Raw genomic sequence first — 26,737 nt, forward strand, 5'->3', positions numbered from 1 at the left:
GGCCTTCTATACTTCCCAGACTCTGGGCTTCTCTTCTGACCTCAAAGATGGAGCTCTGGAGGGCCTATGTCTCTTCTAACATTTTGACAGAGGGTGTAGAGCACAAGGGTGAAAAGCAGCTCCTGAATCTGCAGACTTAGTAAGGTGGATGCACCTTCTTTCTAAGACTTGCAGACCTTGGCTAACAAGGAGTGGGGTAAATCCCTGATGTCGTGGGAGCTTCTCTGGCTTTGGAGAAGAACCTCAACCAAGCCCATATATATATATATATATATATATATAGACTGCGATCTATGTCACTTCCTAGAGAATAACCTAGATGAGGAGGTGAAGCTCAACAGGAAGATGAAAAACCACTTGACTAAACTCAGCAGGCTGGTGGGCTCCCCAGGCTGCATAAATGTCTCTTCTACACTCTTCCCAAGCAAGGCCAGGATACTCTGGGACCCAGTAGCCTTTGAGGGTCCTGTCTGCATCTCTCACTATCAATGACCTACCTGAGTTTTCCCTGCAGCCACTTGACTGCTTGTTAACAACCCTGGTAACCCCACCCCCAATCCCAAAGCAAGAACTAAATAAAACTAGACCTATTTGCAGCAAGACTATGTAAATAAAATTAAAATGAACAAAAAATGCATTGGATGCACAAATTGCTGGGTGGAAAAATAGAGATCTTAGACACAGTATAAAGTATGCCTAAATTATAGTGGAGTGCTGCTGGTATATGAATGAATACACAAGGATAACACAGTAAAGATAAACAGGAAGCAATATATATATATTTATATATACATGAACTATAAATTTCTTAAATGATATAGAAGCAGTTGAGTAGTCTTCTGGTAAAAATAAAGTTACTCATGTAACTTTAACCCCTCTATACAGTAATTTTTACAATAAAAACATTAAAAACATATACATATATATATATAAATAAATAAAGTTTGGTCCATCCTTCATTCTTATACAAAAGGAAATTACATATAGAAGAAGTATAGGAAAACTATAACTATAAAAGAACTAGAAGAAACTATGGGAAGATTCTTATATCTGATAGGAAAGGAAGTCTTTTTAATAATAAAACTTTGAAATGATTTGTCTTTATTAAATTTAACTAATTTAAAATTTAAATTTTTTAAATTTAAAAAATTTTAAATAATTAAAAATTTTTACTGGGCAAAAATTAGAAGAAAAGTCATAAAATATGAAAACAGGGAAAGATTGTTTTAAATCATATCACATACACAGGGATGTATGCTAATAAAGATTTTCTTCAAATCATTTAATAGAGCAACAACTCCCCAAATGAGCTAAGGGTATGCAGAGAAAGTTCAGAGAGAGGAAAGGAACTTATATGAGAAGAAGCTCAACTTCATTTGTAATTCAAGAATTAGTGCAAAGATAGAATTTTCAACGTAGCAAATAGGTAAGGTCCAAAAGATGGTTACATACTGTGTTGTTCAGAACATAACAAACTTTCCTTCATACCATTGGTGATGGTGAAAATCATTATAAACCTTTAAGAAGAGCAACTTTCCAGGTGCTGATAGTTCACCCCTGTAATTCTAGCTACCTCCTAAGTAGCAAAGATCTGGTGATTGTGGTTTGAAGCCAGCCTGGCGAGGACATTCTGTGATATTCTCATCTCCAATTAACCACTAGAAGTCTGAAGTGAAGCTATGGATCAAGGGACAGAGGACTAGCCTTGAGCAAACAAGCTCAAGGACAGCACCAGGCCCTGAGTTCGAGCTCCACGCCAGCACATACACAAAAAGAGTGCAATTTGATGATATTTATCTAAAACACAAATGCTGGTCCTTGAACCAGCAATTTAGAATTTTAGAATGCTTCCATTAGCATGCTTAAAGCATAAAGAAGTGTATTTATTGTAACACTGTTTGTAAGAACATACTATGCCATCGTGAAAATATGGTATAATCACATAAATGCCAAGGAGTGTTTCGTGTTTTATTGTGGAATAATTTCCATTCCTTGAATGGGAAAATTCAAGGTACAGAATACTATGTGGAGCATGTTACTATTTGTTAAGATGCTGAACAAAGAAACACAGATTTGCTGTATTTTGATTAAGTACTTTTGAAAAGATATATTTGACACTGTGGTTGTCTGTTGGGAGAAGAAATGAAGAGAAATGAAGAGGCAAAAGACATTACAGAGAGATTTTTTTTTTTTACTAAATGCCATTTATACTTTTATGCTTCCATATTTATGAGTCATGAATCAGATACACTATCTATGTAAAAAATAAAATCATTATGGAGAAAAATTTCCAGCATTACAAAAGAGCCAAAAAGTAATGAATATTTTTAGTTTTCTTCAACTTGGAGCCGTAAAGTTGAGAATACATGTAACTAGTGAAGAAATTCAGAAACTGCAGGACACACAAGTCTATGGAAACCATTGCTGGCATGCAGGATGGCTAAGACCTGAATATCTGAGTATCATTTTATTACATAAAATGTTCAGAGGACTGCACTGGGATTCAGGATTATATGAATAGATAAAATATATTCTAACTTACTTTTCTATTAGTAATTCCAAACATAAGCACATTAAAACTTATTTGACATCTCATAATTTGAACTGTTCAATTTAATCACTTTCGAAATCTAGCATTTAGCTGTTGTTTATTTAAGATAAGAACCACAGCTAATCTTGTGCTTGGATCTTCCCAAATGGAATAGCAGCTCTATATCTTTCTCTGAGAGACTTTGGAGATATTTTTAACATGAAAGTAGACACAAAAATAATTCCAGAAATTCACAGTCTGGTATACCCTTATAAATTCGAAGTATCTTTTTAAAGTTGATAATATATTGTTAATGCTTAGATCTTTTTTGCCTAAAAGCGCACGCACACACACACACACACACACACACACACACACACACACACACACACATCCATCCATCTATCCATATATAAGTGAATAAAAAACGCTTTCATAAAAGAAAGAATGTTTATACTTCTTTTCTGAAAGAGTTCCCCATTAGACTCTCAATGCAGTTGGTGACACAGAAAAGGGTCAAATAACACCAGAAAATGGACTTCACCTCTCCTCCCTACTCTTTTTTCCTTTCCCTATAGCTACCACTTAACTTAGGCTGTCAACTTCCCTCAGGTCTTGATGATTGTGACAGCAGCAGGATGGCTGGCCTGCCCCAGCTTCTCTAAGCTCCATACTATTATCAACCAGCTAAAGTTAGCAAAGACATTAAAAAATAAGGTATTGTCTACCAGTTTGCTGTTGAGTCACCTGACGTCTGCCGTTTCCCTTAATAGTGTTCTCTCTCTCAATTCTCCTTCTCCTCTTCTTCCTCCTCCTCCTCCTCCTTTTTACCTTTTTCTTCCCCCTCTTCCTTCTTGCTTTGTCATTTTACTTTTGTGTGCATGTCTTTATTTATTTAATTCTTTGTTGTAGATGCCAAGGATATAGGATCTTCACTGCCATGACCACTCACTAATAGTGATTTCACCTGACTTCTAAGGAAAATGTTGTCCCTCATCTAGTTATATATACAATAAAATTCCTTCTAGAGTTTCAAGCTAGACACTTTCTTCTTTCTACATGCCCTGACAGTTTTTGCCCTTCTAATGATAGTTCTACAGCCCACTTTGTCTTCACAATCTAGAAGCTTAGATTCAAGTTGAAGGCTATGCTATAGATATTTTCCTTAGTTTTGCTTTCTTGGATTATTTATTTTCTTCTTCCTCTTAATTTTTTTTATCTTTTAAACTATCTGGCTCATCTCTTACTATTGTCTTAATGGCGTTATTTTACTGTAATTCTATCTTTAACTCTAACCTTTCTAAAGTCTTTTTTGGAGTATAAATATAGAGTTGCACTCTTAAGTAACTAAGAATATGAGCACGTATGCCATTGGAAAAAATAAATATAGACCAGGTGCAAATGGTTTAGTGAAGTGTGTTGGTGGCGCACAAAGAAGAATTTTTTTTGTTGTAAGTGCCCAGGGTAAGAGACTTGTATTTCCTTTATTCTTGTAGTACTGTCACTATCAATATCACCTCATGTGTCAGCAACAGTGCGTGACAGAGATTTGGTATCATACACTGTGCTCCCATAAAAAGTAAGCTCTTAGTATTTCACTTATGTTTTTATAACTATATACATTTGTTGTGAAAGAAAGAACAGTAGAATCTTCTAAGGAAATTTTTGAATAATATAGAATTGTATCAGAATACAATAAAGAAATCTTACATATATCATGTCTGTTATTCTGATTATTGTGTGTATAGCAACCACAAGACAACATGGAGGTGAGTATGTAATTGTTTTTTTAAATAATAATTACAGCAGAAAAATTTGTGCATCAGAATTATCATTGAGGAACAAAAGGCAAACTAAAAAAAATTTCAGAACTTTTTGGTACTATCAGGTTAAAAACAAATCCAGATTTCTGCAAAGTGAAACTTTCAAAACTATTCCAACAGGAAGACTGTTCTTCCCTTAAGACTTCTACCTTTCTCAAAAAACCAAAAGAGACTTTTCTTTTATAGAGAGGGTGAAGCAGGATTGGAGAGGACTTGGGGGGAAATGGAGCGAGAGGGTGGAGCTTGGCTAACAGTGTCAGGAAGGTAGAACAGGAGATGCTTCTCTCTGTAGTCAGCTGATTTGGGATGAACAGATAAGGGAGAGTGTTCTGCATCTTAGTACTCGTTTAGATTTGGGGACAAACAAAGTTAGGAGCTTATGGAGAGGAGAGATGCTTGACTCAGGATTGGTCAAGCCAAATTAGGCTTTTTGTCATAAAACTTTTTATGAAAAGCTTAGTGGAGTCAAGATATAGACAAAACTTACCATTAGCAATTCTACTTTTATTCTCCTTGTAGAATACTATATACATATTGCAGCTAGCTATTTAAGTGCTATTCAAATCAGCATACAGTTCATTATAAGAGTTGAGATGCTTAGGTGAAAGACTTGCATATAAATCAAAATTTTACCTAGCCTACATAGATGGAGCCATTAGATTATGCATTCATTATATTAATATATTGCAAATGCATTATGACCTCGAAGAAGCTCATTGAAATATACATCCTTGAGATTTATTGGTCATTTGTCTTTAAGAAATTAAGATGTAGAAAGCTTTAAAGGAGAACATTCTGCCAATCATAGCTCATAAAATAAAATTCAGCAGAATGAGTCCTAGAATTATAGAGTGAGAAAATACTTTTTCCTGCCCTTCTATTTTCAGATAAGAAACTGAGGTTCTCCTAGGTCACACAGCAACTAGTGTGGAGATGGAAGTAACCAGTGAATATCAGTGTAAAGAATGCAGTTGTGCTGGGCGCTGGTGGCTCACGCCTATAATCTTATCTACTCAGGAAGACTGATATCTGAGGATCCTGGTTCAAAGCCAACCTAGGCAGAAAAGGCCTGGAAACTCTTATCTCCAATAAACCACTCAAAAAACCAGAAGTGGTGCTGTGGCTCAAGTGGTAGAGCACTAGCCTTGAGCTGAAGAGCTGAGGGGCAGTGTTCAGGCCCAGAGTTCAAGCCCCATGATCGACCAAAAAAAAAATTGCAATTGTGTTTCATAGAGTCACATTATTATGAAAACAAGCTAAAGCTACTATAACTTGTGAAACAAGAAGAAGAAAGGTTCAGAGAAATGTTTAAAAAATATAACTCGTATGTTTAAAATACAGATCTCTATCTGCCTATTTTATGTAATTGCAGGAAATTAGAGAAAAGATCATAATGGAAGCAAACTTCTTTTCACTGTGACATACAAACAAAATAAAGCAAATCAAAGGTATCCTATTCCGAGGCTAATCAATCATAGCTATTTTAATTCAAAATCAGACTTGATACTGTATTTTTAATATCAGCACTAATACCTGCAAAATTTTGGGTTCATGTTTCTATATATATGTCTTTACACGTCTCTATGTTGTCATTATATTTGTTTACCAAAATTGCAAATAATTATTTTTATTGAATGCCTCATAGATAATAGATAAAATTAATGAAACTCATGGAAAAAGTTCAAGAAAAGCTTAGGGAAAAAAGAGCAAAAAGTAAAAATCACCAGTGATCTTACTCGGAGATATCCTCTGTTAACCATTTTGCATTGGTCCTTTCAGATCTCTTTGCATATGTGTTTATTAACAAGTGGGATGATACTTAACTTTTTTTTCCACTCAGTAATCTGTTATGGCAGCATGTTCATGGTGATTTATGTACATACACTGTTATTTTAATTAGACATTTACTTTTCTGTAGTGAATTACTGTAATATATTTTGTAAGTTGTCTCATAAAGGTCATCTGTTTTAAATGGTCTTAGACAATGCTGAAACAAATATCCTATCTAACTAGTTGTGCTTTCTATAAGTGATATTATTAAGCAGTCATGTCATGTCATAGAAAATGTTTAACTTCCTAACTCTCTGGGAGTTTATACTTGAGTTTCAAAGACAGCAGTAGGCTTACTTCACTTAATATAATTTTTTACAAGTCTTTCCAGGCCCAAAGAAACATAGGTCCCATAGTTTCCCTTATTTGCAATAACTAGTATATGTCTGGGACAAGTAGAAAAGGTCAAAAACTATGTACATATGACCAGATAAGATGATGTTAAGCAAAATGAACCCCAAGATAGGGACACAAGTGGTTTTTTCTTTCTTGCTATTGTTTCTAAGATAAGGTACCATGTGATTTTTTTTGTTGCTTTGTATGTCCTTCCCCCACGGTACAACCCCTGTTTTCACTGCATTTGATGTTGGTATAATTTGTGGAGATGAAGGGAAAAAACAAAATGTTTAAATAGGGATACAGGGGGATTCATTGCAACAATGAGATGTACAAGATACTATGTTGAATTTTACAATTTAGGTGGGGGGTGGGGGGAGGAGTGTAGTTGTGGAGGTGGGAGGGAAGGGATGGTAGGGGAAAACAGAGGAGGAGGCAAAATGCTTTAGAAGAAATGTACTCATTACCTTGTTCATGTAACTGTAACCCCTCTGTACAGTATTTTCACAATAAAAAACATTTTAAAAAGTAACCTCAAAAAAATAACCCTGCCGGGCGCCGGTGGCTCACATCTGTAATCCTAGCTACTCAGGAGGCTGAGATCTGAGGATCGCGGTTCAAAGCCAGCCCAGGGAGGAAAGTCCCTGAGACTCTTATCTCCAATAAACCACCAGAAAACCGGAAGTGGCGCTGTAGCTCAAGTGGTAGAGCACTCGCCTTGAGCTGAAGAGCTGAGGGACAACGCTCAGGCCCAGAGTTCAAGCCTCACAACAACCTCCACCAACAACAAAAAAACCCAAACATATTAAATTCCTATATTATCTACATGAATAAATTTAATATCTGATCATGGTTTGTAAAAAAAGAACCAGTAGTAGGTAGCAAACCTTTTCTTATAAAGATAATGTACCACAGATATAGCCAGAATAAGATATTTTTTTTCTCCCTAGGTATCTGACTTACATTTATTACTTCATTTTTCATGATATTTTTTGGAAGACAGATTTATATCAAAACATAACTAGTATGATGACCCATGAATAATGAAAGTCTAATATTTATCCTTAAAATTACTAATTATTTTTGCCTCTTCTCTTGCCAGCATGAAGTCATTAATGATGAATCCTACAAAAATGTATCAATATTTATATAAAAGTTATTCAATAGGGTTTTCTTTCTTCCTTGTTGTTTTTTTTGAGACAGAGTCTCACTATGATTCATAGGCTGGCTTTATCCTCCTACCTATGCTGTGTGTGTGTGTGTGTGAAAATACTGTACAGAGGGATTACAATTACATGGGCAAGGTAATGAGTGCATTTCTTATCAAGCATTGTTGCCTCCTCCTTTGTTTCCTCTTACCATCCCTTCCCATCTCCCATACCTACTCTTCTTGAGAGTGAGGATTACAGGTGTGTACCATACCTCAGTAGTATTTTTAAAGTATTTATTAGGACATTTTTAAGCAACTGTTTATTGCAAATGTGCAAGGGAAATTTGAATCAAACAAGCATCGTAACTACAGGCAAGGTATTTATCTATATGCATATGTTTATATAAGTTTGCAATCATCAAATACAGTGAAAACAGGGGTTATACCGGGGAGGAGGGACATACAAAGCAACAAAGAAATCATCTTATAAATATGTTAGAAACAATTGCAAGAAAGAAAAAACATTTGAATTCTTATCTTGGGGTTCATTTTGCCTAACATCAGCTTATCTGACGGTTTCTGCCGGGCTCAGACATACTAGTTATTGCAAATAAGGGAAAGCATGGGACCTATGTTTCTTTGGGCCTGACTTACTTGGTATACTTTGTGGAGGGGAAGGGAAAAAACAAATTGTTTAAATAGGGATACAGGTGCACCCATTTGCAACAATGAGGTATACAAGATGTTATGTCGAAAAATGAACTTTACAACTTTGGCGGAGGGGAGGAGGGGAGGAGATGGGAAAGGATGCTAAGGGGAAACAAAGGAGGAGGCAACAATGCTTGATAAGAAATGTACTCATTATCTTGCCCATGTAATGGTAACTCCTCTGTACAATATTTTCACAATAAAAATAATGTAAAAAAATAAGTTTGCAATCGTAATTTTCACAATTTTGTTAAATTGTCTCTGGCTACATTTTTTTCTTACCTCCTTCCTTTGCCCTTCCAGTGATTATCCAGTGTCAGTCTGGTGTATGTGCATCCACTCTTCTTCAATCTCATGCAATAACAACATATAGAATGATAACTAGCTAGCTAGCTAGAGATCTGTGCTTTGGGCAGGCACTCTACTGTTGAGTCACGGCTGCGGCCCTTGAACTATTTTAAAATATGAATTCATGCCATATACATTTATCCTCATCCTCTTATACCTTTGCAAGACATATGTGTGTGGTGTGTGTATTTGATATTATTAGAAATAATGGAGCAACATTCTTTAAAATTCTTTCTTTTAATAAAATAATGGATGAAGGGGAAAAAGAATTCAAAGAAGGAGGAGATCATCTATTAAGATCTGTGTATCGAAAATGCTGCTATTTTCTTCTCACTAAGAGCTTCCCAAAATATTAGAGCAAGTATACATTACTTATTATAGTCATTGTTCACATGAAGAACTAAGGTTCAGACTAAGAAAATAAGGCCCACGGTGATAATGATAGTAATTGTTGGAGTAGGTATTGAAGTGTAGGTGATATATTTTTGTCTCCACAAAATAATTTTTACCCATTTGAGCTTCCCAGTGATAGAATGTATTGTCTCCTATAGAAGTGAGCCCATCATCGTAGGAAGTATTTTTGGCTGATGTTGGTTGACCATATACTAGAAATCTAATAGAAAGTATCCCAGTGTTAGTGGATCCATGGCCTATGTTTAGTTCTCCAGGCCTCTTCTACAGTTAGATATTTTGTTGAATTGATATGGACTAAAACAATGATTAACTACTGATATATCATCAACAAATATTAGGCCACAGAACAGTATTCTATTACATACTTAAGGAAGGTCTAATTCCACATATGAACCTTACCTCTAGTTGAAAAACTTGAGAATCTCAGTCATATTCTAATGATCAAAAATCATATTGTGTTATAAGTTATTTTAGTTTTTAAAGACTTTTCAATGAATGGTGATAAATTTTAGTGTTGATTGTGCCTAGAACATAATTGTTTGGCTGATCAAAAAAATCTATTGATAAAGATCAGTCTAATGTATGCTAGCCTATAACTACTGTAATTCACATTTTTTACATAAATATCCTATTATTAATTAATTCCTTAGATTTAATCTAAAATAAATAAGATTGCAAAGTGGCACATAAAATAATAATAAAATAAATCTTTTCTTGATTTACATTAAATAGTGTGATTGTATGCTAATCTATTCTACTACCCACTTTCTACTTTCCCAGTTGGTTCTATTAAGAACAGTATAGTAAAAAGAAATAAAAATCAGAAGTAAAATATGCCTACTATAAAGCATTTCATAGAGAGGCATTTATGTGCAATTTAATGGTTCATGGAAAAAGAATATTACTGAAGATGAGGAAAAGAAGTGAAACACAGATCATTATTAACATGCTCATATTCACTTTCAGGAAGACAGAGGCTCTTCAGGGCTGTGACTCATTTGCATAGATGACTGTGTGGCCTTTGCTTTAGGAGTGCTCTGGGGTTTTAGCTAAAACCTTCAATATTGACAATTAGACCTAGCCAAGGGAAAGTGGCTGGTTCTACACTTAAATGCCGTCAGCTGGATCCCCTTTATGCATACATCACTATGCCTGATCTAAGAGAAAGAAGCAATGGACTAGCTCTCTTGTCCTGTGCCAGAAGCATATTTTATTGAAAACAGTATGGATTTTGAGAAGACAAACAACTGGCATTGAAGCTGTTGAGTCTGACAAATCTTTTAATTTTTATAAGCTTTTTTCATCTATAAAATAGGTATGATAATTCTTCACTACCGACCTGTTTTACGAATTGAACTGAAAATCTTAACTGCAGTAAATTGTCCAACATGTGATGCATAGTGGGAAGGAATTCAGCTTTCTCCCTCTATTTTACTTCACTAAAAGGGCACAAAACACCTTAAAAAGTGTTCTGGATTTTGATGGTGGTAACTCCACAAGTGGCTTTAGCAGGACAACTATCTGCTGCATCTTTGATAAAGAGCCTTCTGGCACCGACACAGAGCTATGAGAACAAACATTGAAAGAGTCTGGAAGCAACCAGGACATTAGGAAAGAGTACTGTCTGGGGCTGTAGAGATATTTGCACTTCATGCAAATTAAGACCCATGAAGGGGAAAGGCCTCTGAGCTCTCCTTACTTCCACAGACCCATGTGGAAGGTGACACTTCACTAGGAGAAGACTGCTTCAGTCACTTCTGCCCTCACATTTGGAGAAAGGAGAGCAAAACTTTGAAAATGGGTTGTAAGCTGGGTGTGGTGGTATACTCCCTCAACCCTAACACCCAGGAAGTTGACACAGGAGAAACATGAATCTGAGGTCAGTCTGAGCTATATATATTGAGACACTTTCTCAAAAGTAAGACAAAGCAAAATGGAAAGAGGGATTGTGGACTGAATGTTACCTTCTGCATTCAGAAATATGTATTTTTCAACAAGGCTTTTTAAAAATTGACCCAATATATTCATGTTCTATATGATAAAATCTTTATTCACTCATTTGAAGAGCTTTCATTTATAATTAAAATTTAGATGAAACTCATGCATTAACCAAAATGGTCATTTAAAAACTAAAAATGCGTGGGGGGGGCGGGGGGGAGGATGGGAAGGTATGGGAAGGGGAAACAAAGGAGGAGGCTACAATGCTTGACAAGAAATGTACTCATGATCTTGCCCATGTAATTGTAAATTGTAACCCCTCTGTACAGTATTTTAACAATAAAAAATAAAATAAATAAAAAAATAAAAATGCGGTGCTGAGAAGGTGGCTCAGTGGTAGAGCGCTTGCCTTGCATGCATGAGGCCCTGGGTTCGATTCCTCAGCACCACATAAGCAAAAAGAAAAAAGCAGGAAGAGGCGCTGTGGCTCAAGTGGTAGAGCACTAGCCTTGAATTGAAGAGCTAAGGGACAGCGCCCAGACCCAGAGTTCAGGCCCCAAGACTGGACCCAAAAATAAAAAATAAAATAAAAATAAAAATGCTAGGACATTCTCTTGAATTCTGAGGGTAGTGCCCAGGCCCAGAGTTCAAGCCCCACAACCGACCAAAAAAAATGCATTCTAACTAGATACTTTTATTCATGTATTTGGCTGAATTAAATCAGTCCATGTATCGTAGTCTGTTTAATTTAACAGGAGATAATTCTAGCTAGTTTAGATACAGAGGGTATTGCAAGATTGACTGCCACCCTAGTATTATAAAGTCTAGGCACTTGATTATTCCATATATTTGCTGTTGTGTAATGTTAAAAATATCCAGTGGAATGTCCACTTACTTAAGTGGATCCACAGTATAATCAAGATCATCAACCTGATTTGTAGAAAGTGTGAGAATTTGAAGTAGCTCTACTGAACAAACACATTTTCTTTCTTTTTTTTTTGGAACCATCTTTAAGGTAAATTTATTAAAATTCCAATTTTGAGATGAGAACACCAGAGCACACACAGGTGGGGGGGGGGTGCTGACATTGTTGTTGTGGTAGTCATTCAGTGTGTTTCTTCCAACCCAGGTGGTACTGTCTTCCAATCAAGAACATCTCACCTTCCCAAACTTAAGCTCTCCCTGCCCTGGGTTTTCCAGTCCCATTTCTGGCTATGGGCCCTTCTCTGAGGATCTTCCTGTGTCAGATACAAGGTATGTTCTCGGCAACGTGTTCATTCATTCCATCACCTGTTTAAGGATTTCCTTGTAGGTTCTTTCAACTCTGATGACTTCTCTTTTCAGCGCAGCCAGCGATGGCAATTCCTCGCTCCTGCGCACCCTGGGCCATGGGTGTGGGGAGGATGACGCTAGCTTTCTCATGAACAAACACATTTTCAAACTTGAAATGAGCTTCCTTATGACACAATAACAACGACTAAGAAATAAAACTTCAGAAAAGATTTCACAGGAAAGCATATTAGAATGTTCTATATCAAAACTACAATCACCATTGATCAGAAAGATAAGCAATATTTTCCAAGTGTCTTCCTGTGTGGCATACACTCTAATGAGAAAAATAAGTCATGCGTGTGTTGGATAAGAAATAAACAGAATTTATACTTATTGATCACACTATAGTAGTACAACATAATTTAATCTTGCAGTAGCCTTAGGAGGTGGTTATTGAAAATCTGAATTTACAGATGACGAAGTTGACATCAAAGAGGTGACAAAGCCAGGGAATTGCAACCCTTGGATTTGAAGCCAGCTAAATTTAATTTCAAAACCTGATCCCTGCTAGAATTCTGTAAATACAAACTGTGGTGTGCACCATGATTCCCTATATAGTATCACATCACATATCCAGCATCACCAGAGAATGTGGTATTCTGCCTAACATGAAGAAGTCAATATCATAACACCCTAGTGCTAATGTTCATTTCTTTGGCATTTGAATATGACTTCAAGTTGGAAACCAGAAATGTTGTTTGTGAAAAATCATGTGTTAATATGTTCCAAGAACTGAAAAGACTGACCTGGGATAAATTTAGAAAATTTCATTTACTTGTATTTATATCTTAGTTAAGATTACTGGATAGGTTTCAAACTACATAACTGCTGGGGATTTTTTTTAAATTGGAAACTGGTTTCAATAAATGTAACTAGTTATCTGAGATTGCTCAGACCCTGAGCTGAATCATATTTATAGGAGAGAAGATAAAAGCTCCAAATCTCCTTCTAGTCCAATAAATATTGTTTAATAAATAAATACCTGGCATTGGAAATGTATGGGTTGGGGAAGGGCAAATAAAAATGCTGAAATAAAATGGATGAGAACATGGAAAATTTAATGCTAATTCCTCATGCATCTCCATTGTTCATCATTTTATTCTATCATCCTCTGAGATCTTAAGGAATAAATATTATAAATGCTCATAATGTCAGAATATTATTAAACCCATGTATAGCACTGAACTTGGTGAGCATCCAAAGTTAGACTTTAGAGACTGAAAACACATACTAAATAATATATTATTTCCCCTCCCTCATTATAAATTTACCACCTATTAATTTCATTAAACATTTCTTCCCCATTTCAAGCAAAAAAGATTTACTCAGACTTCTTAAAACATAATTTAGGCCACTTGACTCATATCAAATCTTTTCAGGGCATACTTCACTTGTAGTTCTTACAGTAATACTTTTTCTAGTATTAACTATCTGGTGGTTTGGTAACAAGCATATGCCAGTTGATATAATGACAATTTTAGGAAATATACCAGATTTAATATTAAGCCTGTGAGAATAAATAGAAGCTCCTCCTTCCCTTCTGTTCCCTTCCTTTCCCATGGTACGGGGGTTTGAACTCAGGGCCTCATGCTTGCTAGGCAGACACTCTACCACTTGAGCCTGCCTCTAGCCCCTCACTCCCTTTTGAGATAGGGTCTTACTATGTACTTCAGGCTGGCCTGAAACTTGTGATGTAGCTCAAACCGGGCTCAAACTTGGAATCTTCCTGCCTCAGCCTCCTAAGGGCTGAGATTATAGCATGTCACAATACCTTCGCATCATAACCTTCTTAAAGGGCATTTGTCTTTGTATGGGTACAGTATTAAACACAGTCTTCCTCATGGTAGGACAAAGTGAGGGCTAAAATTTAGTGTATAAATACATGGGTGAAACTCTGTATTCCGTTGTGCATGTCTCTTACTATCTCCATTTCTGTTGTGAGGAAAACTAAGTTAGCTAAGATCAAACAGTTAGCAAATAGATTTGTAGTTTGAATTCATGTCTGTCTCTTGATTTCACCATGTGATTCTCCATCCGGTACCACAATGCTATTTGTACAGTGGTGACATCTTCATTCATGTTTATCATCCCTCTAGTTAAACCTAGCCTTGAATGGAAAAGTCTGAAGACCAGTAAAGATGTGATTCACAATTGGCCTAAAGACCAATTGGAATGTTACATGTTATTATATAGTATATAATTAGTCTGTAATTAAGAGCTAAAAGCTAAGTCACAGACAGAGCCAGCCTTTGTCAATAGTAATGATTCTTTGCGGCCTGAATCGCTGATTTCATTTTCTTTTCCATTGTAGAAAACTGGTAAATAAAGAAAGGGGATGAATGGCAATAGGAAAGGCAGAAAGACACAAGTAAAGATTTGTTAATCAGGATAATACTCTTCAAGAGCAGCTTTGCCTGAGTAGCATTTTTGACATTTGCTCTTTCTTTTTCATAATGTTTATGACATGTTTATGGTTCTTTGGTACCGTGCTTGAGGAATTTTAGAACATTAGAATAATGTACAATGTTACTTGAGTCTAACTGTGTTTTCAGTGCTCAGGTCACCATTCTGAAAGAGAAGCAGTGCTAGGTCTCAGCTTGAACATTGAGGCACTTATTATATCACTGGACAACTATCCTATCTTTGAATCATATAGTTTATTAAGGAAATAAATTTTCACCTTCATATTAATAAAAAAATTTGCAAATCCTACCACCTTCCTGAAATTATTTATTAACATATCTGAAAAAAACTATGTAGCAATATATTTTACTAGGATGGTTCTTTGGTTCCTGGAAAAGTCCTCAGTGTTGATTAGCATTTCTGCATGGGAGAATAGAGTATATGTGCAGTCATAGAGCTAATATCATATTGTATCATTAAGCCTGTGGATTATGTTCAAATCTTCATTAATATTTTTCTTAAGATAAAATAAAAAACTTCTAAATTTCAAAAAATATTTGGCCTTTTAAAAAGTTATCATTTAACAAACATGGGACTCAGACAAATTTTTCATTCTTCTAGGATAAGAGCAATAACCAAAGTACTTTGACAAGGGTCTCATTTAGACTCATATATTCTTATTTGATTGCAAACATGATTTGCAATAATGCCTCTTAGCCACCTAGATGCTGGCTCCCATAAGATCATCCTCCAAGTTTCCTGCATACTATATAGTGTGGCATGTTTGTTTAAAAGGCAAATTTTCAGGTTCTACCAAGAATGCTGATTCAGTAGAACAGGGGCAGGAAGGAGTCTTCCTTTGCCACCAGTGTGGGTGATCTGCAAACCATACCCTGAGAAACCCTCCATAATGTTCGCAGTAGTGACAGGGAAGGTAGTTCATTTGGTTTTTGCCTCATTCAAAAATTACAAGGATGGTAAGACTTGGTAAAACTTCTCAAATGTGCTGATTGAAAATGTCAAAAAATATTTACCAGGCATGTGTATCTGTGGGTGTGTTCACTTTTTAGAAACTCCCAACCTTTCCAGTTTCTCTTGTGCTCTATAGAATGCTTATTATGTTGTAGATCTTGCTATGGGAGATCAGGATACATCTGATGTCAACTCCAAAGTAATACACCCATCTCTGTAAGCACTACTCATGTCCCTCAGGAAGAAATCAGTATGCTTGGATCTTATTTGGGAAGTCCCTCTTCAGGTAAGGATTTGATAGGAAAACATATCGAGGGTGGGGGGGGATGGTTGAGAGGAAGAGGAGAATGGGCGTTTGTGGTTGGGAAGTGAGAGTGTCCCCATCCTCCCATCTCAGCTGACCATCATGTTCTTCCCAGACCTATGCCAGGATTTCCAAGTCACATTCAAGTTTCATCACTGCTGAGAGACAGAAAGCTTGCCTATAGAGCTCTAGCATTGCCGGCAACATCCTGTAAGCGCACCTCATTTACCCAGCTCTGTCTCCGCAAAGACTCAGCTGGTCCCCTGACAAAATATGTGCTTTTTGACCCACATCTGAGAATCAGGAAAAGTGACAAAGGTCATGCCACTGAAGACGTAACTTACTTTTATTACAATTTTGATGTTTCTTTAACATCATGGGTTTTTGGCATTAATTGTGACTTTTAAAAGTATTGCATCAAAATACTCTGTATTTCGATGACAGCTGTTCTGTACCTCCTTAGATTCTGCTTCTTAGGTAAGTTCCTCAATCACCTCATCATAGTCCAGGCTCCATAGGTATTTATCCTGTGATATATTTAGACTTCTTGCTAAAGAAGTCTAAGCTTAATCTTATCTTAAAAACATTTTCAATTATTATGTCAATTGTCTCTACTTATTTAAACATGAACTCTTAGCCAAGGGCTGGCTGGTGGCTCACTAGCTACTCAGGAGGCTGAGATCTGAGAATCATGGTTTGAAGCTAGTCTAGGCAGGAAAGTCTGTGAGGCTTTCATCTCCAATTAAACCAAAAAAACCAGGGCAGAACTGTGGCTCAAGTGGTATAGGGCTAGCCTTGAGCAAAACAAAAAATAAAAACAACACAGGAACAGTGCTTATGCCCTCAGTTCAAACTCAAGGCCTAGCACAAAACCACGAATCAAAAGAAAACAAAACAACATGGATTCTTGAGAACTTATAAATCATCAGTAGAAATACAGTTCAAGTCTTTGACTTTTTTAGAAATGTTAATTTTTTTGGTATGAGTATTACTGTTATTTTTAGATGTCTATCTGATCTGACATGAACTACCAGTATTAAGTAAAAACTTTGTAAAGAAGGTTTGAAATTACCTTCTTCTATTATTCAATGGCATGGTAGGAAAATATATATATATGTATATATATATATATACGGCAATATATTAACTAGTGACAGCAAAACCAACTCTGAGAGCTACTCTGCTAGGTAGTATGGAATATCAGAAGGCAAGTGACACACAGTTCTTGTCAAATGCTACTTACAACTTAAAAGTTGTTAATTACTTCGGGCAGGATAAATGGGACATTATACCAAATGAGACACCATAGTGTAGTAAGTTGTCGAATTCAACACAAGTTTGCAGTGCTTCATAGTGAACTCAACGTTAACTTGAAACTTCATTTAGTGTTAACTGACATCATAAAATAGTACATGGAGAAAATTCACTATTTGCTAAATCAGCATACTTAATTGATACTGTTTTCAGGTCAGGGTTGTTGAATGTGAGAGTAAAAGGAAATAATTTGTAGTTACAATTATTAAGATTAAACAAATTATCTAAAGAACTTGATCATTTTTCTGGCTGTTTCTGAAGCACATTCATTATAATATAGAAAAGAGTTCCCTTACTTGTGGCCTCTCCATTCATTTCTTCAAGTTCAGTATTGATGCCAACATCTATGGAATTCATTATTTTGTCAATCTGTGAGAAATAAAAGCCATGTATGTGGATTATTAAACTCATTTGAGTATCACATTTAAAAATAACTTTTACATTTCAGGATCATATGTTCTTGGGTCATTGCATTACTACAAGATATAGACCAATAGGAAAAGAATAAAAAGGAAATGAATATCTTTTGGATTTGCATTTAAAATATAAATTATGCTTCTTTAAACTAGGCATGGTGGTACATATCTGTAATCTCAGAAACCTAGGAGGCAGAGATATCCTACCTGACTCTGAAGCCAGCCTGGGCAAAGGTAAAAAGACTCTATTTCAAAAACAAAATAAAACAAAAGGTCTAGAAGCCTAGCTCAAGTAGCAGAGTGCTTATCTAGTATATATTAAGCTCTGGGTTCAATTCCCAGTGAAAATTAAATAAAAATAAAACTCAAGCTTTAGAAATGGGTTTGCATGTTCTCCGCATTTCTTGGAATGAAGTTTGTGCTCAGATAAATAAGTAAATTAAGAACTAGAAGTTTTTCAACTCAGAAAGGGACTGGGCTATTGCTGTACCAAGGAAGCTCTCTGGAATCCTGCTTCTTCTATCTGGGTGCATGAATCTCATTTGCCCAGGTAAAGTGGCAGACTTCAATTTGCAGGCATGATGATCAGAATCCAGTTTTAACTAAGTTGTTTGGCCAGACACAAGCTGGCTCGTTGCCTCCAATTACAAGAATATGTACATGAAAACAACTAACTTCTGAAAGGCAATATAAATGTATTAGTCTTGTCTCCAAAAAAGGATTCTAAGAATGATTTCAAATGAATTCACAGAGCTTAAAAAATACAAGAAATGGATCATCTTTTTAAATCCACATATTAGCTTAGAATTTAAATGTGTCTATCTAATTCATAGCCATCTAGAGTTTAATCTCTTTATTCCTCTTATTAGCAACCTAAGTAAGACAGCAGGTTTCAGAAAGGACAATGAGCATTACTTAAATGTCCCATTTTGTTCAACCTGAAACAGATCCAGACATACCAAGTGATTTTCCCAAATAGCTCAATTCAGACAGTCAATATCAGAGCCATATCTATTTCTAGTTCTCAGAATACTATAGTGACCTAATGTGCTTTTAAACCAAATCCAACTGGCACAGCCTTTTGAAAGACAAAATGTGACAAAGTAGGATGAAATATCAATAAAGACTGTGGCCCATTCTTTAAAGAAATTCAAGAAAAGAAGCAATGAATTTTATTATTTCATGATGTAATTCTCCCTAGGGGCAAAAGATGATTATTTCATAGTCTTACAAAAGCACTTGCTTTAAAAATAATTCTTTCTGCTTGATAAGAAATGTACTCATTATCTTGCCCATGTAATTGTAACCCCTCTGTACAGTATTTTCACAATAAAAAAAGAAAAAAAGAAAAAAAATAACTCTTTCTGATTATCTTTAAGTAGACATTGTTTTTAAGTTGGAGCTACTTGGCCCCTACACTTTTTCTTTGTTTCTCTGATATATATAAAAGGAAAATACCAAGTTTTATTTATTTATGATATATGATATGTTTCTTGTAGAAAAGTCAGGACCACTGGCTTTACCATTTATATTAAAACTACAAGAAGCTGTTCTGAAAAATATGATATCTTAAAGAAAGGAGATGAGTTAACATAGTGTTTAGCAATTATCAAATTGACACAGAGCAAAATGTAAGATTTCTCTAGAATTCTCAGTTCCAATGCCTGGGAGGGCATGATGTGAACAACATCTTATATCTCATAGCTAGTTATTATTTCTGCATGACATAAGTTTCTATGCAGACAATAGATTTCTCTACATGTGTGGAACTGTTTATTTTTATACTTGCTATAGAAGAATCATTTATTACCCATAGAACCTTTTCCCTTTTCCCTTCCAGTTATACATATTTGTTAATTTCTTCTTCTTTAGCTTCTAAAAGACTTAAACAGCTGAAAATCATTCCCTCATACCTCCCTCAACTCCAACGTCTTTAAAAAAAATAGCAAGAATATCTGGCCTTACTTCTTCCCACTCAGATGTGAAAGATGGTGTTCTTTCTGAAGTCTCTTTAGAACTGTGTTCCGCAGTTGAAGATTCACTCCAGTTAACTCTTGATGCTTTCTCCTTTGAAGGGTAGGCGATGAGATCAGAATCGGATTTAGAGACATTTTTGGATAAATGCATGTCGATCAGGGCTTTGGGCAATGACCTTATTCTCCCCAGAGTGCAAGCTCTCTCCACAAATCCCCCTGTGTTCACAATCCACTGGTCCCCACTCCGGGATCCACTCCTGGTTGTTCTTGTACCAACGATGGTGTGGTTCTCTAGTGGATTGCTTCTTTTGTGAAAAATTGTTCTACTGACCACTTTGGGTTTAATTTTCTTTACCAAAGGTTCTGAGCTCTTTTCTATTGCAGTCTGCTTAAAAGGCAAAGGACTGCTTGCCGAACTGCTTTCATCTTGTCCTTCTTCACATTGCTCTCTTTTCCCATACAGATGGAATGGATTTTCAGGGGACTCACAGGCTGGAGAGGATCCATGGAGAAGGCCTGCAAATTGCCCAGGATCATATTCTTTAGGGGGATCATTGGCTTCCTGTTGAGAGGGGTCCTCTGCAAAAGGAGAAAGGATGTCAGGATACTTGTTTGTATAGCACTCCGAAAGCTACCATACACACACAGTACCTGTATGAACGTGAGCAACATACAGACATTGGATTTATTGCTACATTGCAAGACTTTCACTTTAGAGAATGGCCTTTACTCTGTAGTGCTGTGCATACAAAATGAATGTATATAGGTGTGACTTAAATCTTCCTGAGTTACAAAAGATCTGAATGAGTGACTATATGACCTTTTCCCTTGTCAAAGCCTATTTGTTCATTCAATGAATTCTTAATGCTCCATGAAGTAGGATAGTCACATTAAAAGCCTCCATAGTACATGATCGTTACAGAATAGTAAGGCATCAGCCAGATGAGTCAAAATTGCACATGATGGTACCCCTTTTGCCCCATTCCCAGCCCCCCCAAATCTTGAGAGAAGTACAATGAGAAGTAATTTAATATTAGCAATCCTGATGGTATTATTTTAAACATAAAATTAAGAATAATTCTATGCCAATGTTACGATCTCAACAAAAAGAGTTTGTTCAGACTTAACAAGAAAAAATGCATTTGTAATATCATCAGAAATTAAGACTGCTATGTAAAACTGATATTGAGTTATTAACACAAAACTATCATTTTCTTTCTTCCTTGAAATAGCATTAGTTATTTTCTCATTTCTTTAGATCTTTGGAATTGTAATGTAGAAAAGAACCCAAAGAAGAGAAAACATTTTCATTGCTTTAGGTTTTTTTTCCTGAGATAAACATAAATTTTCCTCTGAGATTTAAAATGCATTATACTAGACAAATCAAAATCCCTATAAATTGGAAAGGAAGAGGGTCTTTAAAAATGGTCAATTAGGAAGATGGTAGATAAAAGACAGCTAGCATTTTCCTGTGTCTACAGAACACTGAACACCAGGGAGTGGTGGGTGGAGCAGAAAGGCAAGACAGGGAAACAGTAAATAGAAGGCAGTTAGAAGCCAGATGAAATCCAGAAATAACTGAATTTTGGATTTATAAAAGGAACAATAGAGCCTAACATAGAGCACTAAGCAAAATGGTAGGGAAGGGGAAATTCCTCATTTCTCAGCAATAGCTGCAAGCAAAAGAAGAGAGGAAAACATCAGGGAGCTGGATAGGCACTCTGCAAAAGTAAAGATGAAGGGAGCAGAGCAAGCATATTCTAGAGAAGGAGCCCCTGCCCTTCCTAGCTTGATTACTGGTGTATTAGAAGGAAATCTTAGAAAAGCCTTCTGGCTGGAGAGAGCAGAGAAGCCTGAAGCTTACATCTCCAACCCCAAAGATCTCTCCACTGGAGAATCAGTGTGGGCCCAGGACATTGGTTGCCATGTTGTGACTTAGATTTATGCACACGTATTCTATTTGGATAGGAACTGCATTGCAAAGGGAAACCACCAGCAAACACACTGGGGAAGCTGTAGCCTGAACTCTGGTGTGCGTGGGGTTAATCAGAAACCCATGCCTAGTTCAGCCTGTCCTGACTTCTTGGTTTGACTGCTTTGTACTTCTCTAAAGGGCCTGAGAATGTTGGTGGACAATAGCTGCTGCTTAGGAATTATACAAAGCTCTCCCCTTTCCTTTCTTCTCCTAAATAGTATTAGTTATTTTCTGATTTCCTTAGAAAACCAGAGAAAATGTCCCCTGGCTCCCTTAGGTCTCCTGGCTAAGTTGGTGGTAGTAGTTTGAGGGGAGCTTCTGAACTCCCCCCATTATCAGGCTTGAATATGGAAAAAAACTAATAAGAATTTATCATCTAGAAGGAAAGATAGTACTAAGCTCAATTCAAAAATAGTCCTTTCGCAGGGCGCTGGTGGCTCACACCTGTAATCCTAGCTACTCAGGAGGCTGAGATCTGAGGATCGCGGTTCAAAGCCAGCCCGGGCAGGAAAGACCGTGAGACTCCTATCTCCAATAAACCACCAGAAAACTGGAAGTGGCGCTGTAGCTCAAGTGGTAGAGCACTCGCCTTGAGCTGAAGAGCTGAGGGACAGCACCCAGGCCCAGAGTTCAAGCCCCACGACCGACAAAAAAAAAAAAATAGTCCTTTCTAGTCTTGTTTGGATTTTAGAGAGGAAAAACATCTGGCTTCGTAGGAAATGAAGTGAAAAAAAGTCTGAGATGAGGTGGGATGGGAATCTATCCTATTCCTTCACCAAGCAATTTTTCCCTCCCTCTCTCATGCCTTCCCTCCCTCCCTCCTTCCTTTGTACTATTTTGTGTTTTTCTCAGTACTTTATTTTGTTCTATTATTACTTATAGTTTCATCTCTTTGAAGTTGCTCTTTCCTGTCTTTCTTCTTCATGTTTCCTTTCCCCATCGCCCATCTTATTATTTACTAATACCTTTGGCCTAATAATTTTTGAATTCCTAGTTCATCACACAAGTATTCTACTTCCTTCCTTTTATAATCTTATTGCTTATAGTTAATACTTTCATTTTTTAAAACTAGCTTGAAATACTAGATTTATATTTAATATTTTTTATTGCCACCCACTTTCTGTCCTCTGGGTGGAAGTGGAAATTGTAACTCCAAGAGAAGGCTGCCAACTAAGAAGAGACCCTATTAAAACTGAACACAAGCCAAAAGTGACATGTACTCTAAAAAATGGACAAAATATAATCTAGAAAAGCAAGAAATAAAAAAGCTCAAAGCGGTGTTGGTAGGTAGCAGGTAGCCACAGGTGATGGAGAAATGAATTGGGAATGAAAAAACGGAGCATGAGATCACTAGGTCTCTGAGAGAGAACTTTCCAGCCAAACGATATAGCTTACAAAGGTCATAGAATGCCACAAGATGGTTTGGGGGTTCTTTTCTTTTTTGGGTACTCTTAAATATTGGTGAAAGGATTCATCCCAGCCTAAGGTGAATCAACAAATAGTTCCTGAAATAATAGATCTTGAACTAGAGGTCAAATGAAATTTAGTAAACTTCTCAAAATCTGAGGCTGACTCTCTCTCCTGTAAGTGGACTTAACAATACCTTTGAAGAGTAAGCCCATTATGCTTCAATAAAAACTTTTGCCACAGTAAAAATAATTGTCATTCTCACCCTAGTGATGACGCATTTTCATTATCCACATCATGTTATAGTTAAAATGTTGATAATACAAATTACAATAGAAACCTTAAAAGCCAGAAAACAAGGAATGTATCTATTGCAGGCCCTGAGTAAAAATAACTGCCAATCAAGACTACTATTCCCAGCAAAGTTTCCTTTAACATCTATGAATAAATAGTTTCCATGATAAAGTACAAACTGAAGTAAGTAATTCATGATCAATAAACCAGCACTGTATGCATATCTGAAAAAAGAGACTTTGATCCAAAATTAGAAAAAGATTAAGTCATTACATATTAATCAAAGGAGCAACCCTTTAAGGAGTTATAATGACTGCAAACATAGGCATTGAACACTGGTACACCTAATCGCATTAAAGCAACCATTGGTAATAAAAGGACAGATAGGGTCAGATACAATAACAGTAATATTCTTCTATCTTAGAAAGATACATCATCCAGGTGGAAATTTAACAAAGAAACTTCAGATTAAACTTCACCATAGATCAAAAGAATTAATAGACATCTACCAAATATTAATATTAATAGGCAACTATAGAATTTACATGTCCATAGAATTTATAGATGTCTGTTAATATTTTATACTGTGGAATACACACTTTTCAGAAACCCATAGAACTTTCTCCAAAATAGAACACATTTTAGGCTATAAAGGAAGTCTTAGAAAGGTACAGAAAAGTGAAATAACTTTATTTTTTTCGAAGCACAATGGACTAAAATTAGAAATCAATAGCAAAAGAAACTATATAAATATGGAAATTGAACACTGCAGTTCTCAATGATCAGTGAATTGTTGAAATTGGGAAAGAAAATTTAAAATTTTTACAATGAAAGTAAAATTAAACCATAATTACTAGGAACTTCAGGTCACAGCAATGACGTTCTAAGAAGGAAATTTCAAGTTATGAGTGCTTGCATTAAAAATAAACCAGAGAGATCTCAAATAAATAACCTAATGAGTAGACAGAAAAAATAATAAAGATCAAGTTAGATTTTAATTATCTAAATCAAGGAGCAAAAAGTGAAAGAATATAAAGACTGCAGTATGAGGAAGGGTTAGTAAAAAAAAGGAAAGATAAACAAGATTGATAAAGTTTTAGCCCAACTAACCAAAAAGGGAGAAAACCCAAATTAATAAAATTAGAGATGAAAAGGGATATTACAACATATATATGATCTAGACATCCATTATGGAATATTTTGAAAATATATTCCAATAAATTGGAAAATCCTGAAAAAGTGAATCAACCTCTATATTTGTATGATCTTCCATTGAAGCAAAATAATATAAACAATCTAAACAGATCTACAATGAGCAATGAACTTGAAGTATTACAATAAAAGAGAAAAATCCCAGGACTAGATAATTCACTTCAGAATACATTCAAGAATAATTAACACCTTAAACTATGCTGTAAGACAGAAAGGAAGGAACATTACTACACTCATTCTATGAGGCCAGTAGTACCCTGATATCAAAACCAGATAAGCATACTCTCAATAAGAAGAGAAAATTATGGACTACTTTCCTTTATGAACATAGATTAAAAATGTTCTCAATGTAAGACTTACAAACTGAATTCACCAACACAGTAAGATGATGATACATCATGATCTAGTTAGTTTCATTCTAGAATAAGAGGAGGAATGGTTCAACATGTACAAATTAAGAAATAAAACACATAAATAGAATCAAAGGGAAAAACTCATGATCATCTCCATATATACAAAAACTCTGACAAAATTCAACATCCATTCATAATAAAGAAAAACTCTAAAGAACCTAGAAATAGAGGGTTATATCTCAATATAACGAAGGATATATACAAAAAACTATAGTTAATATTATCCTAAAGGGGGGAAAGCAAAAACATGTCCTTTAAAATTGGACAAGGTGTCCAATCTTTCCTTTTATTGAATATAGTGCTTGAATTCATAGCCAGAGCAATGAGACAAGAAAAAGAAACAAAAGAGATATAAATAGGAAAGAAAGAAGTTAAATTGCCCGTTTGCATATTATATAATCCTATACTTAAAAGATTCTAAAGTCTCTACCAGATCCCCTTACTGCTGAGAAACATTTTCATCAAAGTATACAAAATAATATATTAACCAGCAGCTTTTTCTATATAGACAAATTCACATGCTGAGAATGAAATCTAGAAGTCAGTACTATCTAAAATGGCCTAAAATACTAGGAACAAACTGAGTTGAAAGACCTTTACAATGAAAACTATAAAATATTGAATAAAGACATTGAAGAAGACATAGACTTTCTATGTTAATAGATCAGTAGAACTGATGTGAAAAATGGCTCTATTACTAAAAGTGATGTACAGATTCAATGTAATCTCCATCAGATTCCAATGTTATTCTTCACATAACTAGGAAAAAAATCCCTAAAATTTATATGTAAGGAGAAAAAGAGAAAAAAAAAACAAAAACAAGAGTAACCAAAGCAATTGTGAGCAAACAAAGTAGGGCTAGAGGTATCACAATATCTGATTTTAAATTATTGTTATAGATCCATAGTAACAAAAAATAGCGTGATACTGGCACTAAAACAGAGTATGCTGACTAATGATAGAGAATCCAGAAAAAAAAAAACCTATGCAAGTAAAACCAGCTAATTTTTGGCAAAGGTACCCAAAACATACATTGGAAGAATAAACAGCCTTTTCAACAAATGATGTTGGGAAAACTGGTATTATATGTAGAAGACTGAAACTAGATTCTTATCTCTCACCCTATATAAAAATCCATTCAAAAATGGATGAAATAGGACCTACAAGTTTCAAACAGATGGCTTTCTGAATATGACTCCAACAGCTCAGGAAATAATGGCAAGAAGTGTCGTGTGAGATTGCTTAGTAAAATTACCAGAGTGAAGACAGAACCTAGAGGATGGGAGAGAAATTTTTGCCAGCTATTTATCATGCAAGGGATTAATATCCAGAATATATAGCATTCAAAAAATAAACTCAAAAGAAAAAAATTGCCCAATCAGTGAATGGTTAAGTGAATTGGAAAGTTCTCAAAAGAAGTACAATTGGCCATTAAATCCACACACAAAAATGTTTAACACCTTTAGACATCGTATTCTAACATCTGTTATCCTGGAATTTATATTACTACTAAAACAAAACAAAATAACAATTTAGGACTGATTTACCAAGAGGACAAGTAAGGAAGCTCCTATTTGTGATTATTTTCAGAATTTTGGAAAAGTGTGCCAACAGCATTAGAGCTTTGTTTGTTTGGCATATG

At 35.6% G+C, this 26,737-nt stretch overlaps 1 protein-coding gene across 1 annotated transcript in view; it reads right to left on the bottom strand.

Annotated features, from left to right (window-relative positions):
• Anks1b (ankyrin repeat and sterile alpha motif domain containing 1B) overlaps nucleotides 1-26,737 on the bottom strand; it is a 973,033-nt gene that overhangs the window by 412,062 nt on the left and 534,234 nt on the right. Inside the window, exons 13-14 of the mRNA XM_013019014.1 lie at nucleotides 19,784-20,373; nucleotides 17,699-17,771 (exon numbers count right to left, since the gene is read on the bottom strand). Coding sequence (XP_012874468.1) covers nucleotides 17,699-17,771; nucleotides 19,784-20,373 — 663 coding nt within the window. The remainder of the gene's footprint in view (nucleotides 1-17,698; nucleotides 17,772-19,783; nucleotides 20,374-26,737) is intronic.

Source organism: Dipodomys ordii, unplaced genomic scaffold (assembly GCF_000151885.1).
Source record: "Dipodomys ordii isolate 6190 unplaced genomic scaffold, Dord_2.0 Scaffold3, whole genome shotgun sequence".
Taxonomy (NCBI): Eukaryota; Metazoa; Chordata; class Mammalia; order Rodentia; family Heteromyidae; genus Dipodomys; species Dipodomys ordii.